The sequence below is a fragment of the Equus caballus genome, chromosome 3 (genome assembly GCF_041296265.1).
Source record: "Equus caballus isolate H_3958 breed thoroughbred chromosome 3, TB-T2T, whole genome shotgun sequence".
Lineage (NCBI taxonomy): Eukaryota > Metazoa > Chordata > Mammalia > Perissodactyla > Equidae > Equus > Equus caballus.
The window spans coordinates 56,805,148-56,828,007 of NC_091686.1; the positions used below are offsets into that span (position 1 = coordinate 56,805,148).

The 22,860-nt window shown below is 36.4% G+C and overlaps 1 protein-coding gene across 41 annotated transcripts in view; it reads right to left on the reverse strand.

Moving 5' to 3' along the window:
* The window catches only part of PTPN13 (protein tyrosine phosphatase non-receptor type 13), a 201,548-nt gene that overhangs the window by 87,180 nt on the left and 91,508 nt on the right, over positions 1 to 22,860 (reverse strand). For 33 of the 41 annotated variants that reach the window (XM_070263464.1, XM_070263489.1, XM_070263488.1 and 30 more), the window contains 2 exons: positions 14,121 to 14,687; positions 291 to 386 (listed from right to left, as the gene is read on the reverse strand). In XM_070263464.1, the coding sequence (XP_070119565.1) occupies positions 291 to 386; positions 14,121 to 14,687 (663 nt within the window). The remainder of the gene's footprint in view (positions 1 to 290; positions 387 to 14,120; positions 14,688 to 22,860) is intronic. The other 8 variants (XM_070263486.1, XM_070263485.1, XM_070263484.1 and 5 more) reach the window with 1 other exon arrangement.

Sequence of the window (22,860 nt, forward strand, 5' to 3'; positions counted from 1 at the left end):
TTACAAATCATATTCATACAGCCAAATTAATGACATAATATCAGTAAACTCTTTACAGGTAAGTCATGTTATTTTTAAAGACAATGAATTATTTCCTCTATTAGAAAACTGACTACATTGTTGTTTGATGAAACTGCTATTAAGCTTTTATAGTACTGTTAAAATGAGTAACTGGCAGGTTTTTATGATTTTTTAAATTTTATATAGAATTATTCTTTTGACACTGCTACTGAAAAAGAAGAACAATCATGGTTTCTTAAAAACACTTTGCTTGTTCAGATGCTTCTCACCTTGTCTGACATCTGATTCGGAGGAAATAATAGATGGACTTTCACTGGAGGTACTGAAGATATCACTGTGGTAAGTTTTGTATCTTCGAATTGGTTCTAAAAGGATTAAAACAAAAATATTAGAGGGCAAACTCATTACCTGTTCCACACGAATCAAATAAAATATTATTTTACTCTTGTGAGACCAGAACATTTTATATACTGCTTTAATTTCACCAACTGCTGGATGGCACGCAAACAACGTGACTCCCACGATGAGGCGTGTGGCATACTGGTTAAGAGCCTGGACTCTGATGCCAGATTGCCTGGGTTTGAATGTCAGCTCCACTACTTGCTATGTGTGTGACCTCAGGAAGGGAATTTAACCTTCCTGTGACTCATCTCCTTCAGGTCAAAAGGGGATATAATAATAGTGCACCCCTCATACGCTTGTTGTGAGCATAAATGAACTCATGTCTGCAAAGCTCCTAAAGCAGAGTGGATGCTACATAAACATCATCATTAACCAGCAGTCTTTGAATGCTTACTATGTGTAATTCTGTGTTAGGTGCTATAAGGGATAGAAAAACCAAAGATACAGTCCCAAGCTCAAAATAATTTAAAATGTAGAAATACAAAATACTTAATTCAAGACAGGATGTTTAGTTCCACCAGAATGAGATGAACAAGCACGGGGGGATGGGGTGCGATTGTGTAGGGTTGCACAGTGTGTGCCCTGTACAAGGGGACAGGGCCTCCCCAAAACTAAATTCTACCCTCTGAATGTTTCTGGCTCGTCCGCTCTTCTTCATACTCAGGATCACAATCATAGATCACTGTTCATCTCACACCTGGAATACTTCATGTGTCCCAGATCCCCCTTTCTGCAGTCTTGCTCGTCTTATTATAACTCACATTACAGAGAGTAAACTTTCCAGAAACAAAAATCTGAGCATATTGCTATATTTCTTAAACTTTTTCAAACTACAGGCTTCAAGATACAGCTTAAAAACTCCTTGCCTTGGTATTCAAAGCCTTTCACAACCTGGTCCCCGACTACATTTATAGCAGTGGCTCTTCATTTTGTGAAATCATAGCTTCACTTGTTGGAATAAGATGAAGAGTATAGACCTCTCTCCTCCCTCTCCCCAAACATACATATATGCAAACATGTGAACAGAACTTTAAAAACTCAATCCAGGTAAAAATCCTTTTTCCATGGCCTCATTGCCACCCACTTCCCCAGACAAATTCTGTACTCATGTTACTGAATTTGCAGACAACCAAAAGCATATACACTTTTAGGTTCCTTCCTGAAACACACTCTCTGTTAGGAATGCTGTTTCCCATCCATCCCCTTTTCTTTACCTGAATACTTTTTCTTTTTCCTTTAAGAGAAGCCTCACTTTCTACACAAAAGCCTTCATGAACACCTCAAGGCTGTTGGACATTGCTTCTCTTACTTTATTATTGCCTTATGCACAACTAACTGCGACTCGTCCACTGCCTAATAGTTCCTCCTCTGTTTGTTTCCTCTACCTAAATTATAAACTCTCTCACAAAAAGGATTTTGCCTTTTTCAGATGTATCTCTACTATCTAGCAAGTGTCTGGTGCATAGCAAGCACAAAATAAATATTTTCTGAGTGACTATGAATGAATGGATGAACGAACAGATGAATGGGAGTATTATGCAAAGTCCCAGATGACCTCTAAGAGGACCATTTCCATTGTACAGACAGGTCAGAGGCCATATCAGGAAGGGATGAAAAAGGACTAGCTGGTAATAAATTAAGAAAATGAGCATACACTATTCTTTCAAGTTTGAGGGTTTGAGAAAGGAAAAAGATTTAAAAAAAATAGACAATGAGTTATCAGGGTCTTTTTGGCAAAGTGGAGGGTCTGAGCAGGATTTTAGGTAGAGGATAATAAGCCTGTAGATTGGAGGAGACTGAAGTTGCAAATGACAATGGGGAAAATTGATGGAAAAATGTGCTGAAGGAAATACGCAAAGATGAAAAAAACCCCAACACATACGGGATGGTTAGTTTGGCAAGGAGGAAGAACCTTTTCTTCCTAAGAGAAAGAAATGATGGACAAAGAAAATGGTGAAAATACAGAGGGAATCCCAAGATACTCATATAAGAAAGCTGCCTTACTCCTAGCACTTTAAAAAAGTGAATCACTTCTGGGGAGCCAGTTTGGCTGGGATCTTGAGAAGAATAAAGAAATTCTGCTGTAACAATGTGATGAGTCAGCAAAAACCACATGAAAGCTTTTATGTGGCCATGAGAGTTTAGACTAGGCTAGAATGCATACATTTTATTGGAATAAATCAAAATTGATTTGTAGCTTTTTCTTGGCACTAGAGAAAGTAGATCATGGGAAATACCTAGAACTGAAGAGTGATACGGGATACATGGCAGCAGATATAAGGTACATGAGGGATTCCTTCTCACTAGTTTGCAAACTTGAGGACCCAGACTTCAGAAAACAAATTATTCCTTGTATTAGAGGGTGTTCACTAGCGATTGTTAAAAGAAAAAGAGAGGAATGCATGAATAAAATCGTTAAATAGCACCATAGGAACCAGGCTGTAGAACCAGGATGGAGATTATGGGCTGCTAGAATCACAAGGTCATGCTGAGACAAAGGACAGGAGTCATGCCGAGACAAAACTTTAAATAAATGAGAGGAGTAGAAGGATAAATGAGCGGCCAAGGACTTGATGGAGAGCAAGCTGCGCATTGTTCTTATGACAATGTTCACCTGGAGAAGTAGGCATAATTTAAGGAGACTCCTACTTTGTCCAACTTTGTATACAGTGAACATGAGTATCAAACAATACTATAATTAATGGAAAGAGTTTTGGAATTAAAAATCCAAGTATTTACCAGTACTTCTTAAAAATGACTCCATTCTACCACAAGGAAGTCTCATGGTAAAATAAATAACTTTTAAAAAATTCCTCTGGTCTGAGATGAACGTGATTTGAAAAGATGGTAGAAGACTTCAAACAACAGTTTTATCTAACACTATTTAAATTTAACGAACATAGTTAAATGGTTACTTAAGAAGAACTGCTATTTGCAAGAGCACTGAAGAACTTTTTTTTTATTGTTACAGCATGCCCATGCTAAATTTTTGTGGGCTTTTCCCAAGGAAACATGACCAAATTACAAACTCGGCATTGCAATGTACAAGACAGCGAAACCACCAAGGCCAAGGAGAGGACCTAAATTTAGAGAGGCAATGAGGTTTTACCTTACAAAGAAAGGTAGGAAGTCACAATAAATCTACTCAGCAGACAGAGCAGAGAACTTCAGTCACTTGGATATTATGCCATGCAATACCAATTTTATGTCCCATATTAAATAAATTTACTGTTTCATAACTATTTCTGCCAACTGGCTGTAAGATAGTAAATAAATTTGAATTTCCATTCTTTGGTGGTGCTTTATAATTGTTCTTATATTATTTCATGTGTCCACATTCCCTCTTTCTTGCTAGCCTATGTTTTGTTTCCTTTTTCTTCAGTTTACTCTGACACCAGTAAACTTTTTCGATTCTTGGGTTCCTTCTGCAAGACAACTTAATGTAATTTTGACAAACCTCTCTGAAAAATATAACAATAAATCATCTCCCCTTGATGAACTATTGGTCTGTAAATGTTCTCAGGCCCACACCTCGGGGGAGGGAGGGCACTGCCTTATGACACTTGACCGGTTTATAGTAACAGGGCACTAGCCCTCCAGAGACAAGGACTGGATGACTGGCTTGGCAGGACTGTTAGGGGGTAGGAGGACTTTTTTTCTTCTAAGACTGGGGTAGGAGTGGCGTATCTATGTTAATTAAAGTGGTAGGAATCTTTTTTGTGAGCTTGTTGTAGTCTGGAAGGTATCTTTTAAAACGTCGTTAGCCATGTTCCTTTCATGTAAGGACATGGTGGATATAACCAAATTAAAGTTCTTAGGCAATATTTACTACTCAGTCATGCTTCTAAGAAGGTTATAATCAGATTAAAGTTCTCAGTCAAAATTTACGACTCAGTCATGCTTACAACAAAGGTTAGCCCTGTGAAGTATGAGCTTCCCATTTCTGAATTCAATAATAAATTTAACTGTTTCAGGAATTATTATAAAATGACACGTCCTTTACCAAGAGCATCTTGCAATCGTGTACAGGGAGAGGCACAGTTTCCATGCTTACAGACCACTTGGGCAGGAACATTTCTTGGCTTTCTGAGATGACCTACATAAAGGCATCCAGTAGACACTAAGTGGACAGACAGCAGCTTTCTTCCTCTGCTCTGGTCTGCAGAAGAAGGGTAATCGCTAATCTTCCATGAGGTGTCCTAATACTATTAACAACTTCTCTTTTTGGAGGATCCAGACACCACAAATATGTTTTCTATCTATATTTGACTGTATAATCCCAGCACTTTAGATTTGATCCAGATTCCAGGGATGTGCTATTAATTGGGTGATTAAAAAAAGAAAACACAACTTTTTATTATGAAAACTTCTAAACAGACACAAAAACAGAGAGCACAAGTCCTCATGTACCCATCTCCCAGTACCAACAAAACCTAGCGATTGTTATTTTACATAGAAAGTGTCAGACCATTTTTTTAAAACAAGGAGATGCTCTAAGTATTTATAGAATATTGCAAAGTTTTCTGAATGCCAAAATTCTTGAATCATGCACAATGAAGCTCTTAAGAATATTCAAATAGACATTTTATAAAATGCACATGTGGCCACTTTCACTGCAATGTTAAAACTGTAATAGCAAAATTTTAAGCTCTCACCATTACAATTGCAGAACTGAATTTATTTGCCTTTTGTAAAATAAAATTAAACTCAATATCTAATTTGTTAGTTTGCAGATTTATTTTCTCAGCTGGTAAACATTTAAATGAAGCCCACATTGTACAAATCAGTGTACTAGGGTCCATTTAGAGTCATGATTATTTCTCATTTCACCAGACAATTTCCTTCTCTTTGACTTGCTCTGAGTACTTAGTTTTCGGTTGTGGAAAATGATGTCTGAAGATAGACTTTTGTGTTAGAAATAATAACGAACGCAAAAGAACAAACAGGGGAGTAAAATCAGCCTGGACACATGTCACCAAAAAGAAGCACCAAATTGGGTGTGTGAATATATGCACATAGACACATAAAACACGCAGAAATATCTTCTCTCCAAAAAACATTTTGTGGAATAGTGATGAGAGGATGAGAAGAATACGGACTACAGAAGAATGACTTAAAGAATTAACATTTGGAAAGAAGTCCAGTTATAGAGATTCTGTAATCATACATACTCTGACAATTGAAGATATCTTTTAATTTCCAGCACTACTTTACCATAATTAAGAGTATACTATTTTTCATCAGAATACAAGGTACAAAGACCTGACAAATATTTTATTATCCTTTAACTGTAATCTAATCCTCTATACAAAATTCACCCCAACTCTAATACCACATTGACTCCACTTATAAAGTGACAATAAAAAGTAACTTTTCAACAGGCTAAAGTGTTTTGTCATAAGTTCCTGACAAGTAAGAGTCATAATTTCCACCACCACTTAACACACTTAACACTTCAAACATACAAAGTTGTGGCATGTGATCATGAACACTACACTTTCAATGTTTAGGAGATTATGAAGATTTGCATCATTTCTGAGCTTACATGAAGCTATTTCAGATGAAATGTTCAAATCTACAATCTTCACATTAAAATGAATCTAAGCCAGCACAAACTAGTCTAAAAACACCATTTACAAGTGACACATATACAAGCTCAGACAAGTAACAAGCAGACAATGAGACTCACCAACTGCAACATCAGGAATTAATAACCACTTTCACCTTGCCATTTCTTTACCTTTAATTCACGACTCGAATTACAGATACAAGTTTCAAAGAGAAATGCACTAAAATGACTGGTTTTGCAGCTCAGAACTATAAAAAAAATTTTAAACCCTGCATTTTTAAGGTGACGGGCCCTAACAAATAACATATTTCACTTTTCAAATAAAGCTGAGAAACCAAGTAGTAACATTATGTACTCATATATGAAGTGCTTTTCTCCACGCTTTCTTTTCGGGGGATTAATTTCTAGAGATGAGAGATTGTATCTTTTACGTGTTCACTGGAGTCCACTGGTATTCTTTATTACACCATGGTGCCGGATATATGAATTGAATATATTCTGAAATCTCTCAAAAGCTAGACACAATCAATGAAATTTTTAACCAGGAGGAACAGAACTCATGTAAGTGTGAATATATATATAAATGAGGAAAGATATATAGAAAAATGCTAAATTACTTTATAGATGTAAAATTGGTACAGAGTAAGAATGGCAAAAAGAAGGAACAGTCTCTAAATTCCTGCAAGGGGGTCTTCTGTAGCCACAAACTTGGGCCATGACTCGCATCTGGGCTGGCTGTACCACTCCTTCAGCATCCTCCAGGATCCCCCATTGTTACGACTTCACTGCCACCTCTAAAACTTTCAAACAGTACAGAGTTCTAAAGAAAACTGACTGCATTTGCTGTTGGTAAATCAGGCTATGGCTGACAAGTATGTGATTTTCTCTTAGAGTCGGACAAAACAGAGGAGAAGTAGGTGGGATTTCTCCTCACTATATGTATAATTCATCAGAGACTAGTGTTGTATCCAATATCTGAAATAGCACCACTAAATATATTAAAATTCTTTAATAGCCACACTGCAAACTCAGTTTGGATTAACAAGCACTTATTGAGTATCTATTATATGTCAGGTGTAGTGATAGATGCTAAAGATACAGCTATGAATTAGACCAGGCAAAATTTCTGATTCTATAGGAGGAGAAGCAAGCTCCTCAAAATAAATAATTTCAACAAAAAACATAGGCCATCATCCTAAACTGGGAAGATGAGAGGGCAAGTTTTGAGTGTGAAGGCAGGAAGCTGTAAGAATAAAGGCGTGGAAATATGAAATGGCCTATCTGGTGGGAGGAAAGAGGAAGAAATAGAGGAATCAGGGCGGGGGGTAGAGAATATGTACATGGTGTTGAAGTGAGGCATGAAATGGGAAATGTTAAGGGATGAGACTGGGAATACAATCATGGAGAGCCTTTTTAACCATGATCTAAGGAGCTAGAATTTGATCCTGCTTAGATGATGGAAAGCTATTAAATGGCTGAAGGCAGAGAAGAAATGTATTCAGATTTGCACGGCAGGGAAATGGAGGGTAAACTAGAGCCGAGAGATCGATTTAGAAAGCTATTTCTATAGCCCATGAGCAACAGAGAAATGAGAGAACGGGACAGAATGAAAAAATATTTTGGAGGTTAAAATTGCTGGGTCTTAAAAATTGCGATGACATCTATTGTTAAAAAGATACATTTTAAATCCTTCTTAAAACATATCAAAATCCATGCTGTTCAGAAGATGTCTATGTCAAAACTAAACTAGGTCTATGTTAACTATGTGTGAGTTAGATTTAAATGAGGTCCCTAATTTCTGATAAAGTAGCCTACAATTTCTGTGGACTACAAAATCAGTATTATGTTATTATGAATATAGACGCTGGAAAGTTTGTATTGGTTTCATGTTTAACTTTCCTTAGTGTTTAAAAATGCAATTTTGGGCCAGCCATGGTGGCCTAGTGGTTAAGTTCAGCACACTCTGCTTCAGCAGCCAGGGTTTGGTTCCCGGTTGCAGACCTACACCGCTCTGCTGGCAGCCATGATGTGCTGGCAGCCTACCTACTGAAAAACAGAGGAAGATTGGCACAGATGTTAGCTCAGGGTGAATCGTCCTCCGCAAAAAAAAAACAAAAACAAAAAACACCAATTTCACTTTTTCCACTTGGATAAATCAAAAGAAGTAAACATTCATTCTCAGTTGTATTTAAACTAAAGAACAACTTATTGCACACCTCTTCTCAAACGCTTCTCAAACCAAACTTCAATTGAATAATGATATTTTATATGGACTAACTTTACACGAGAATGGTCTGAAGCTGCACTAATCTAACATGGTGGCCAGTAGCCATATGTAGCTAGGGAAATTTAAATAAAATATTCAGTCCCTCAGTTACACCCGCCACAATGCAAGTGCTCCATAGTCACATGTGACTTGTAACTACCGAGTTGGACTTTGTAGATACAGAAAATTTCCTCCACTGAAGAAGTTGTACTGGACAATGCTGATCTAAAATACAAATCTGTTTAAAACTCAGCCCTGGAAACATAGTAGCCACTTGATTCTTTTTGGCTGACTAAGATGTTGAAGCCATCTATAATAATGTACTCTTCAGAGATATAAAATATATTTGCATGGTAGTATAATAATTAAGTTATTAATTCCTGAAATACAAGTGATATTTGACCAATATCACATAAAATCCCTTCTTATATAAGTGAAAGAGAAAGTGAATATTAAAATTATTTATTTTAGTTCATGGAGTAATCCAAATAACAACTGAATTTTATATATATACACATATACATGTATATATTTTTTTGCTATTCAAAGAGAAATAAGGTGAAAAATAAAAACTGAATAGTTCCATAGGTGGTAGTTAACACACAGACAAAGAGAACTGATCGGTGGTTACCAGGGGAAAGGGGGGTGGGGGGAGGGCACTAGGGGTGAAGTGGTGCACCTACAACATGACTAATAATGATGTACACCTGTAATTTCACAAGATTGTTAACTATCATAATCTTAATAAAAAAAAACCTGAATAGTTCATCTTTACCAGTTTTGGATTTTAGAAGAGAGACAAGTTTTGAAAATAATTCCTCTTTCCATAAAATGTTACTAGAAAGTATCCTACATGATGAACTATAACATTTATGAGTCCATCCCCTTGCTTTTCTGAAATCTAACTATAAAAATGTATGAACTTTCAAATTCAATCTTCTCATGGAAATGAAACACTAAGGTGCCTCAATAATGAGAACTGGCTCACATACTTGAGTGTTTACATATTCTAGTTGCACAACACAGAGTTTAAGCTGTATTCACAGGCCTGTCACAGAACAGCAAAACGAGGCTAGACAGAAGCCACAGCATTGAAAGAATGGAAACAATATTTAATTTTGATACAAAGGAGATTGACTTAAAACTTCTTAAATAAGTAGTATTTAACCATAGTCACTTTTGTAGGATTTACTCATATCTGTTCTTCATACTTTCTCTCCTTGTATTATACAGAATGCAGAGGAGTTTTAACTATTGGAAACAAAATGCTATTCATGGTCCCACCCAGGGCGTGGAGTGCTGTTCACACGATACTCACAGTACTGCTTCCAAGTCAATTTCTCATAATTAGGAATGTGCTGCCAACCCACAGAGCAATGGACAGTGAGTGTGTGATAATTGCATCACAAGAGAGATGGCGACAGATACTCCAATTAGAAAACAGACAGTTTCTCAGATCTTGAGATGGAGTAGGGAGAGGGGAAAAGAAAATACTGGGAACAAGGAAGAAAGAAAAAGAGAAGAATAAGACAGTCCTATGCTGAGGTGAAACAAAGTAAAATGAAAAGAATAAAACAAAAAGAGAGTAACATCAAATTTTAAAGCTAGTTTCTATGAGAGAAATCTGTTAGGTGTCTTCCCACCCCTTCCCAACTCCTTTATGTACATAGAGAACTATATGAAAGGTTAAGCGTTACCTTAATAATCATAGTAATAATCTTATAATTTTAAAACTTCAACTACAATTTCTTTCTTGGGAATCTTTTTTGTTCCTAATTTTCTTATTTTGTTCCCAAAGAAATCAGAGCACTCAATGCCAACCACTGCTTTTTGATAGTTTTTACTCCGTTATCTCGTCAGCCACAGGATAACCATCTCAACAGATGTAACGGTGGCAAACCCCCATCAAAACACTATCACAATAAAGCCCGCGACACGATGGAGCTCCCTCCATCTAAACCTCCATCCAGTGTGGTTTACTGCAGAAAGAACCAAAAGTGCCTCATTTTGAGCCTTTCTTTCATTATACTATCTTGTTTTACTGTATTAAAAATTATATAATTTTATTAGGAAGAGACTCAGGCAGTTTGCTAGGCAGTGAGCTGAACGTCCAACTTCCCAGGCAGTGATAAAAGTTTTCTCAACAATATATCTGAAATGTATCTTGTCTCTGCTGGAAATGAGAATGGTAGAGTGGAAAAAATCTTATTCTGGAGCTCAAGAGACCTAGATTCTAAATACAGCTCTATTATGAATTATCAATTACGTGTCTCCTTCGGCAAACTATTCTGGACCTCTGAAAATGAGATGTTTGGTTTAAATGGTATCCAGATTCCTCCCAGTACCAAACTCCACGATTTTAAGGGCTGTCTGGTTCTCCCCTGTGCTGGCTGACTGGTTGATGGCATCAGCTGGAGGAGATGCTGCGGAGGTAATTTAGGTAAAGGCTCCTTTCAATGATGGGGCCTAGGCTAAGGAAAAAGTTATATATCTGAGGCTAAAGAAGACAACTGTCTTTCCTATTACTAGATCAATGAGCCTCCTTGTATGCCCAAAAGGACAAACTGAAATGTAGCAATTTCTTTTCTTACAATTGTTATATTAATAAATCTTCACAAGCCCAGGAACCTGAGCTCTATGCCCTCTTCTAATTCTGAAATTACTGATAGCCAGTAGTAACTGCCAAATTTAAAGATTACAAAAATTGTGCAGAACATTATTAATATTTTAAAATTCTTTAAAAGAAGAATATTTAAAAAGAAATGTGTACAAGAAAATGTGCACATTAGTGATATCTACTGTTCTGCTTGATTTATCACATAACAGATTGGTGCAGCCTACTTTCATGAGAATTAAATGAGATAAATGGGATGTATATTATTTTCTATTCTTTTTTCTTCTTTATTAGCTAAAATCTTCATATTAGCAATCTGCACTTCTGTTTGCACAGCTAACATAAATTATCTCATCTTTAGAAAAAGACAGTAGAGCATAAACCAGCAAATTACTCAACTATATAACTAGTAAGAATTATTGTTTTCGATTCCAAAATCAAACATTCCTTTCGAATAATGCTTTTAGTCTAAGCAAATATACCTTATTACTACTTACAAGTTACTATATAATAAGGGAGTTTACTAAAGGTGGCGTAAGCATTTTCACAATAAACCAACATTATCAAGGGGTTTTGTTTAACTCGGTTATAAAACATACTCTGGGGGAAAATGGGCAGTTTCTTTGTGGGAGCAAATGCTTTTAAAAACTCTTCAAAAGCAAAGAAAGATTTCAGGATGGAAACCATCCTGCATCAAACAATTCAAAGTGTTTTATTTTTAAAAAGAAATCTTTTCGTTTCTTTTATCTCTTGTAATGAATTCAAAACTTCTAAATCTGGAGATTTTGTTTTATAACAAGTTACCGTTTTTAACAAGTAAGGGTCTACAAAGATTATACATCATCTTTGCAGATATAGATGCACATTTGGAAACAAGCTGGTCTATTTGCACACACACACACGCATACATTACCTGAGAAGATAAAAGGCTCATATACAAACTTAAACATAATTTGGCTTAATACCCATCTTATAGGTAATCAAAAAAACCACCTATTCAAACAAAGTATACTAAGCAGACTATTGTGGCAATATTTAACAGATTAAGTATATTTTCATTACTGTTTGATTTCTTCACCGTTTAATTCTCAAACCAAGGTTTAAGTGTAAAAAACACTTTCCTCAAGCTTCACTAATCCACAGCACTATTAATTTACCAAATATTAAGTCAAGTAATCTTCTGAAACACACAGATGAGAACATTAGAAATTATTTTTAATACTCGCATGTTAAGAAAAGACATTACTCAACCTTTTAAATGTTGGAAATAGTCATCTAGATTGGTATGTATCTTCACTATTTATATTCTGAAACCATCATGGTTTTATCTATTTGAATTATTGAGGATTTTTTCCCCCCACAATGGGCAAGATTTCTTTACATAAATGTCTCTGTGAGGGCATGCTCATAAAAAGGTCAGGCTAAATTATTATTCATATGCTAGCTGTTGTGCAACACTAAATGGTCATAAAATACAACTTCTGAAAGGGGAGACTTTATTTTAAAGTTACAGGAAGTGCGTATTCTTTGCTGTCACAACTCTAAAGGTTTAATGATCAGAGTTAAACAGTGAAATCATGCATAAAACAAATTTCCAGACTTTTATTTTCTGTCTTTGAAAGTTTTCAGATCAACATTATACATGACCATCTCATAAAGTTGGCTAATGTTTTTTAAAAATGCATGTATACACAACCTCATAAATCAATTGAGTGTTTAATAATTTCCTCCATAATTTTAAATTCTTTACTAATTTGCAATTCCTGAATTGAAAAAAAAATTTGCAACGCTTCTTTTATTAAGTAAAGCACAATGTGGAGAGTATGCTCAGTTCTAGAACTATGCCTGAAACTTAAGTAACAGAACGACCTTTCAGCAGAGTATTTTAAAGGCAATCTATGAATCAAAAATATTCTACTGAACAATCACTTTAAAAAGGAATATGACCCTGGATTACGTCCCTACTCTCATCAAACGGGACAGTGCCTTCAAGTCACTTTAGTCAGTTGTGTCCCATGGTTTGTCTAGGAGGCAAGGGAGGTTATAAAACCATAATCCTCAAAAATGGAGAGGATTAGATGGAAAACTCTCTCTCATTTTGTTTTCCACCTCTCTATGTTAAAAGTAGCCTCTATCGAGGCCGGCCCCGTGGCTGAGTGGTTGTGTTCGCACGCTCCGCTTCAGCGGCCCAGGGTTTCGCTGGTTCGGACTCATCAGGCCACACTGAGGCGGCGTCCCACATGCCACAACTAGAAGGACCCACAACTAAAAAATATACAACTAGGTACCGGGGGGCTTGGGGGAGTAAAAAGGAAAAATAAAATCTTAAAAAAAAAAAAAAGCCTCTATCTACATATCTAGAACATAATCTTATTCTCTTCAATATATTGAGTTTTGTGTGTGAATCAGGTATTTTTGAAACAGAGCTTTGCCCTGCAAATAATAAGAATTTATCATTTATAAAGCTATTCTCATGCCTCACATATTTTATGCCTCTCAATAAGTAATTTGATTTATTAACCACTTTACATTCATTACCCAATTAACCTATCTTTGTTAAGCACATTTTACAGGTGGGGTAACTCAGACTTGGAGTGATTCAGCCTAATGGCTGAAGCGAGGATCACAAAGCTACTGAGTGGAGTACATAATTCAAACCTAGACTGTCTGACTGTATAAACCTAAAGACTGTGATTTTTTAAATATTGACTTAAAACTTCATTTCAGACCAAAGAAATTATAATCTCCAGGAATCCTGTCCCAAAATTTGTTTTTTGAAGCCGGTCGTTCGGGAATGGCTGCACCATCACCACGCCACTCTGCCTCCCTAGGATTGCGGATTTTGATTAACTGCGTCTCATTTCCGTGAGCCAGTCCTTGATGGAAGCCTCCCGCAAGATAGTGCATGACAGATGGTGCTGTGGAGGATTAAAAAGAAGTAGAAAACATGGCTCTTGCCCCTGAGAAGCCTACAGTTTAAAAGCATCCTGCCCCAAACATTGAGCAGCTGTAAAGTGACGGGACCGGGCATGCAGAGCAGGGATGGCTTTGTGGAAGCAGTGAACTTTGATCAGGGTTTTGGTGGAAGGCAGAACGGAAATTGACAGAGAAGAAGAGATTAACCAGGTGCAAAGGTTTGCCACGGGAAATAAGACTTGTGGAATGGTTTAATAACCCTTCTTTATTTCAAAACACAATTTTAAATATTTCAATTCAATTCTCTCTCAAACACACACAAAATTACTAACCTTCTACATTCATGGCTTCTCTCAGAACCTGAAGTTTCTTCTGTCTCTCTCGGATTCGGTCCAAAGCGCTTGATATTGCTGAGGAGATGGGCAGTTCTCGTGTGTGAAACAATGGATCCATTTTCTGAGGGCCGAAGATATCCAAGGCTATGCTTCCATCTGAGTATCTTGCCTCCTTTTTTCTGGGAGTAGTGGAAGTCCGCACTGTTACTGTCTCAGGGAGACAGTGTTCATACCTGCCAGTCTCCCCAGAAGAGAAGTCTCTGTCAGCTGTGCAAAGCAAGTCCATGGATGAAGCCCAAATCTTCTTCTTGGGAAGCACGTCAATGCCAGGAGTAGCTTTTTTTCCCGGGCCGCTAGTTTTGAACTGGTAAGGGGAGCAGGTATTCTCACAATCTTCGTGTCCAGAATTATTATCTGATGAAATGTCCTTGAAATAATCTTCCTCATCTTGTGTGTCTCTGATGGACAGAAATCCCATAGATTTACTAAGCCCTTTGTTAAGAAAGGTCTGATGAGAGAATGGAGACTTGTGTATGTCTAGTACATCAGAAGTAGAGCTTCTTCCTGGAATGATAAGAATCTATCATGTATGCATAGAATTTTTAGAAAGTAACTAGAATGTAACCTTACTACTGACAACAAAAGTGGTAGCAATTTTCTAAATTCTCTTAGAGGAGGATCAGAGATGAAATAGATGGTGGTGGTTATGATAGTGGAAGTGGAAATAGACGCTACGTTTGTATGACTTTTCATAGTCCATTGTTTCTCATCTAATGAGATTAATAATATATGGAGCTTACTTTTTTGAGTAGTTTAATTTTATGTTCATCAAAGGTGAATTATTTGGTTCTAAAAAGATAGGTAATAGTTTCTGATCCCATCCAGTTTGGTAGAATATTAATTATCCATGAAATGATTTGGGCTAATCATAGAGTGCAACAATGTATTCCTTTAACTTCTAAAGGTATAATTCGAATATGTATTACTTCAATATAAAGCCCTGGTATTTTCTGGTCATTTAAAAAAATATGTTTAAGGAAGAAACAAAAAAATTCTCGCCAAATTCTGGGTAAAAAAGATTGTAGCACTTTGAATTATTAAATATCAAGTTTTGTTACTATTAGATATGTTTTTAGAAACTTTGTGTACGAAATCCAGATAATTTGATTGTGCTTAAATTATTTAAGAAATTTAATTTTTCCATGGCAGACATCATGTACTAAAATAGATTTTCCTCTCGAACATAATGTATCAATATTCGGCCACTGGAATAAAGTACCAATTCTTATTTATTCTTTAGTCCTTGATGTAGCTAAAACCACTAAGTCATTCTAATTTTTTTAAGGCAGCAGTCTATAAATGAATTGAGCCAGCAAAAATGCCCAACAAGAAATTAATATTTTGAGTACATAGATTCAATTAAAAAATCACAGATATATATATATATATGGCTCCACTATTCAAAAAAGAGATGTAGAAAAATACTTGATAGTTTGTAACCTAATAGCCCATAAACACTGAAGATTTCCTGTGTGACCTTCTGTGACCCCTCTTTGATAACCTATTTGCTATGTATACATATCAAATAATGACTAAAACCCTCCTAGTAATAATAAATTGCTTATTAACTCATTTAAAGAAGTCAATTGCCTCTTTTGAGTAACAACTATAAGCTTTAATTCTCTGACTACAAATTTTACCTCAAAAATCTTAGAAAAGTAAATTCATTTCAGAATGGCAACCAATAATTGCTTACTTGAGAATTAGATTCAAGCATTTTGCTTTTCTTTCAACTCATCTTCCCCTGAATATAGATCCACTTAAGTGCAAATAAGGATAACATCAACTTAGGGCATGTCATATGAAGAACACTGACCATACCTTTTCCGGACATATGGATTGTCACAGATTCTAGCTCTAATCTAAGATAATTTAAAATTGATAAACATTATGTCATTGTTACAGGGGTAAATTACATCCTTAAACCACATATTGAAACTCATTAAAGTTTTATTAAAAAATAGAGAACAGAACACAATGGAATACTACTCAGCCATAAAAAAACACGAAATTGGCCCATTCACAACAACGTGGATGGACCTCGAGGGCATTATGTTAAGCGAAATAAGTCAGTCAGAGAAAGACGAACTCTATATGACTCCACTCATAGGTGGAAATTAGTATATTGAGAAGGAGATCTGATCGGTGGTTACCAGGGAAAAGGGGGGGTGGGGGGAGGGTACGGAGGGCGAAGTGGTGTACCCACAACATGACTAACAAAAATGTAGAACTGAAATCTCACAAGGTTGTAATCTATCATAACATTAATAAAAAAAAAAAAAAAAATGGAACAGGGGAAAAGTAAAAAAAAAAAAAAAAATAGAGAACAGAGATATTCTTGAAAATTGATAGAATACATTAGATAAAAAATAAGAATGGAAAGGATTTAACAATCATATGACCACAGATGAACTCAACAATCTGCCTTCTTTTACTACTTTGACTACAAACAAGTAGTCAAAACTTGAAGAAAATCAAACAACTAGGTATTCTGGCAACACCATAAACTCTTGGTCAACCACTTTGGGCACTCAACATCATGTGTTAACAGTAAGTTGACTCACTTTCCACAATGCTTCACTTTTCCTTGTTCTTCAAATTTCCCACCTTAACTCCTTCCTCTCTTTTGTCTGATGATCTTATCCACATTCTACCAAGAAACCTGTCCAAAGAGAGCTTTCTCATTTTTCCATGACTAATTCTACACATTTACCCATGTCTGCAATCATGCTGTTCTCAAAAGATGAAATTTCCTACCAGTTGAAGGCAATTCTCAATGTGTCCAATTCCTGGCTCCTTTTACTTTATCAGAGTTTACTTCTTTGGTTAACGTCTCCCCTCTCTGCTTTCATCTTCATTATCCTCCCTTTCTATTGACTCATTTCCATCAGTATATAATATCCTCTTAATATGTCCATAATAAAAACCAACTAAACTTCTCCCCTATTAACACATTTCCCTCTAGCTATTGCTTTTTCCAATTTCTCCTTTCCCATTCACCATTCTACCCACATTAGTTACCTTCCAATTCCTCCACACCTTGGCAACTTTCATCATGTATCACTAATGACCTCCATATTGCCAAATTCAATGCACACTTTTGTATCCATATCTTACTTATTTCTCAGCCAACAACTGATAATGATGTGGTTAAAGCCTTCAACCTGATGCCACTCCTAGTGACCCTGTGTACAGTAGAGCAGAAACCTCTCTGGTCTTTGCGCCATCCTCTCATCTTCCAGCACCGTATCAGACGATGCTCTGCTGCTATTCATATGGTTTTCATGGCCAATTTTTTCAGAAATGGGGGCTAATCTGTCTTAGCCTGGAAGCTCTGCTGAAACCTGTTTACCATGGGTGACCCTGCTGGTATTTGAAATACCAGTGGTGGCAGTGAGAGCACTGAATCTTAACCACTAGACCACCAGGGCTGGCTGATAGTGATGACAACCCCTTCAAGAACCACTTTCCTCTCTTTACAAGCCTGGTTTCCTCCCACTTCTCAGACTATTCTTTTTCCTCCTCCTCCACTGAGTATCTAAATGCTGGATTTCCTCAAGTGTCAATTTTAGAAGCGTAGCTTTTCACTCTTTCCTCATACAATTTCATCTCTTACCAAAGCTTTAAATATTATGTACACACTGACAACTCCTCAATTTATATTCCTGGCACTGATCTCTTCTGGGAGCTCCAATTTTATACGGTTGGGACTTCTACCAGTATATCTCAAAAGCACAGCACACTGAGCGTGCTTAATAGTAATTGCTTACTTTCCACCCCAGTCTTTCAATTTTAGTGAGTGGCACCATTATCCAACTGATTGCTGAAAAGAGAAATATGGGCACCATCCTGAAATCCTTCATCTTCCTTATTCCCCAAATCAAATCTATCAGAAAGTGCTGGCTATTTAAATTCTCAAAGAAACCTTACCCCAGGTGATTATTTCCAATTCCAGTGGCATGGCCCTGTTCCTAATTAAGATGATCACATGGCTAGATAACTGCCATGGCTTCTAGACAGGCCTACTGTTGCTTCTTCCTTCCTCATACAACTATCCACTCAGCAGCAAGAATGACCTTCTCAAAATATAAATTCCACGATGCTACTACCGTGTTAATAAGTCTCAAAGGCATACTATTGTACTCTAAATAAAACCTAGACCTTCTCAGGTCTGCCCCTTGAATTCTGTTTAGTCTCATCTCCACTTCCCTTATTCCATCTAGGCCCCAAGTTTTTCTCTGTTAAGCTCTCTTATACATTAGGGCCTTTATACATACACTGTTTCCTCTGCCCTGAATGGTCCACTCCAGATCTTTGTCACGGTTAGCTGATTCTTATCCTATAGTTTTATTTTAAATGTAACTTCTTCAGTGAAGCCTACCCTGACCACTATTGAAATAGATCATTTTCCAAATGTATCACAAGTCTATTCTATTTGTAACAGGTAAACTTATCATTCCTTTTTGGGTCATTAGTATTTACTAACAGTATATGAATGGGCCATGGTAGCCTAAGAGAGCCACGACTTCTCACTAGCCGTATGAGACTTTGGGCCAGCCCAGTGGTGCAGCAGTTAAGTACGCACGTTCTGCTTCGGTGGCCCGGGGTTCACTGCTTCGGATCCCAGGTGCCGACATCGCACCACCTGGCAAGCCATGCTGTGGTAGACGTTCCACATATAGAGTAGAGGAAGATGGGCATGGATGTTAGCTCAAGGCCAGTCTTCCTCAGCAAAAAGAGGAGGATTGGCAGCAGAGGTTAGCTCAGGGCTAATCTTCCTCCAAAAAAAAAAAGACACACACACATATGAGGCTTAAAACTAATTGCTAATTAGGTGGCTGTTGGATAACTACTGCTTTATAAATGCTAGGTTTTTATTGTCTTCATGCAAATTAGTAGATATAAAAATATTTCAGTTGATATTTATTACAACTCCAGACAGCTGTCATTTAAAATTCTGTAAGGTACTACAAAATTATAATGAAAATAATTCATGTAAAAGTTTGCACTAACTTCCTACTCTGTTTCTACAAAATACATTAACTATGGCTCAATTTGCTCTACATGTTTGAAAATCACATTATGATAGTTAACTTAAAATCTCATGACTGTTACTTATAAATGATTCTGAACCATATTTAAGGTCTCTTCTGGTAGCCAATAGGACAAAGAAAGGAATGGTGAAACAGGAAGAGGAGTGAGAAGGAAGAAGGGGAAGGGGAGTGGTTCCCCTCAGGAAAATGGGCGTAAGTTGTGGGGGTGTGAAACAAGGTTCAAAGTGACACGGATGCACGTGTTAGAGACAGTCTAAAGTAAAACTGTAAGAAGCTATGAGCCACAACAGTGCTGAAGCCAGAAACTGAGTGTGCATGACCTTTTGAAGAAGAGAAGGAAGCAGTAGGAAATGTTTTAAGCTAAGTGGTTTCTCCAGTGACCTATTAGCCTAGGGCTGCTTTTGTTTACTTTTTGGAGGAAAAGGGAGACACATCTTTTAGGTAGGACACAGAGAAGTAGATTTCAGCTGGTACAGACACACGGTTCTTAAATCACATATTCCCAACTGGTAGCAGTCTCAATGCATTTTGTCATGTCCATGATACTCACTACCCTCAACTACACAACTAGGTAAGTAGCTGCCTGATTAATACTTCACAGGTGGAGAAAACATACATAATATCACATATAGCAACACAGTATCTGGTTACTTTATGTTGCTAAAGCACTAGGGAAAAAATTCCACTAATCTGGAAACTCAAAATGAGAGTTCAAACATAGAAAATCTGGCCACAGAAGTGAGGAGAAACATGGAATTCTAGCCTCATTTATTAGATGCTTAAGTCCGCTAGACCAGTGAAAACCAAGTACTGTTGTTACCACCAATGCCACTTGATAACTGTGCTTGAGACTAGATAAAACGTACTTTCTTCACTGCTTTCCAGATCTTTCTAAACGTGTGCTTGAGCTATTATAATTATTTTAGCTAACAGGCAATAAACAGCGCTGAAATTATTAATTAAGTACACCTAATAGCTGGGCTTCCTACCCATTTTGATCACAGGAAATTAAATTCATGTTATTTCTGAAAGTAATCCCAATGGAGCTACTCTTACAAGATTTCAGGTGGAACCTACCTTGATATCTCCCCATCCTGGCAGAGCTGGTAGCTCCTTCCACTATCCTCACAGAGCATGCTGGACCTCTACTAGGACATTTCTTTCACTGCATTAAAATTATCCATTATATTATATATCTGTGATTACTCCCACTCATTTTCCTACCCCCAACCCCAACTGTAACAATAACAATAATATAAGGAATCATGTCTTGTTTTTGTATTTCCAGTTCCTGATAAAAGAGATTCCAAAAGAATACTTGTAGAATGGATTGATTACATAACTTTTTGAAACCTTCTTAAGCCAATTTAGGTAGTATAATCTACCAGAAAGATGACTGTCAAAAGACCTGGGTTTTAATTCTAGTTTTACCATCCAATCCATGAGCTTGGGCAAGCCAGTGAATTTCCATGTTTCTCACTTCCTTCACCTACAAAAATGTGGATATAATTTATTATACCTTCTTCTGAGAGATGACAGGATAAATGAACTACCCCATGAGCTATTATGAGCTTTTCTGAACAAGGGCAACATAAAATTCCCATTTTTGTCTCCCTTTTATTTCTGCTTAATTTTCCTCAGCATATAATTACCTACTGAGGGGGAATTTAAAAGCTCTTTTGAGAGGAAATCATGAAACCAGAAATCAAAAGATCTTCCACAAAAGTTTTAGATTCTATAATAAAAAAATCAACTTATTCAGAATAGGATAAGTGGTGACTACAAGCGGATTTTCCACCTCTTGAGGAGGCTCTGAGTTCAAAGACAGTTTATAGACAATGTTAGATTACATACAATTTTAAGCATCCAAATTTAAAACAAAACCATAAACATTTTCCTTTTGGAGATTGCATTTTTTGCTAAAAACTAAATAGGGAACACTAAATAAACTTTGAAGAGCTATTTTGAAGAGTAAAAGATTTTAAGAACATAAAAAGTCTTCATAATAGAACACATTCCATTTGCTTTAGTTAACTTGAAAAAAATCTTCCTTGTAAAGTACTCTGTGTTTTAACTATTTTTGTTATATATGATTAACATCATCCTTAATTGGATACCATCATTCACCTTTCCCCTCACACACAGACTTAAAACATTCACAGCATCTCTTAGAAGCTAACTTCAAAATGACATTTCAGTATTAAAACAGGTTCCCGATTCCTCATCTGTGCTCACAAACATGCTCAAATACATAAAGAAGGGAACATGATATTATTGGTACGTCCAAGTTCTGAAGCACCAGCACAGTGATCTGATCGTGGTGCAGGTTTCCACCTTAAGCTTGGCAGGAGATGTCTGATTTCTTTGTGCTTAGTGAAGCCATTTTATCAGCACTGGCAGTATTAAATAACAAAGTGGGGGCAGACAGCCCACTAGTTTAGGTTTGGCTTCTGTAACAGACCTCAGAGGTGAGATAGAAGGAGGGACCTTTTAAGGTCATTTATTCATAGACAAAAAATTGTGTTAAGTTTTAGTTGAACAATCAAATCACTTCGATATAAGGCATTATACCTAAAATTGCTTACTTCCTTTAATCGAGTTCTGTATCTTACTGCCCATCACGACATCTTCTTTATTGGAAACTGTGCTCAGGAGCCTAACAAACTACAGCGATCACTACAAAAAAGGTGTTAGGCTGGTTTGCAAGAAAGAGAACATTCTCCTACTAATGTAGAATGACAAGGTTGCTTTGCTGCAAGTGACCATCGATAGTTAAGAACTGGCACTGCACGAAAGCAACAGCAGTGTCTTTCTTCTTTACAAGGTGATTTCTTTCAATCTTGAAGTTTTTATATTATATTAGTATATGCCATTGACTATTAGGTAGTAATTGCTTCTGTCTGGTAATAGCTATAGTTAGTATATTATGCTGATTCTGTCCTTGAAATGTGGTTTTATAAACCTGTAAAAGTGAATTAAAAGAGCCCCTGAGCAGTACTGTTGCTCAGATAGGCTGAGGAATCGTTCCTTACACTTGATTCAAAAAAGGCTATTGTTTCTTTAAGTATAAGGACCTCTAACTCTACCCAAAATAGAAATATAACAAAATTTGGTTTATTCTGAGTGACAAACTGTAATTCCTTACAAATTCTCTTAGTTTAGATACAGAGATTTTACTCTCCAATAAAGAGATATGACTACTAGAGAATAAAATCAATGGACAGTCTATTTAAAGATTTCTCTGTTAATTTCTTAAAGTCACTACAGTCAACCCTAGATTATCTACATTTTGACAGTCTATTAGCCATAAGAATTCTAACGACCTGTTAGACAATAATACTAAATCTTTCTTAACATAAAAACAAAGTCACAAAAGGCATTAATAATTTGGTTTAAACCTTTTATTTGTTGTTATAAGAAGAAAATAGTCTAAATAAGATGAGCCAACTACAGTTGGTGAACTATACTTTTTCTCTTTACTTTGCATACAACTTAATGTTTAAAATAGATTATCTAGAAAGAATGAATCAGAGTCTCATTTCTTTATGAAACCATAAAAACTGTATTATACCTAATATTTTTATAAAACTTTTTGTCATACCCATTCAATCAACAAATATTCA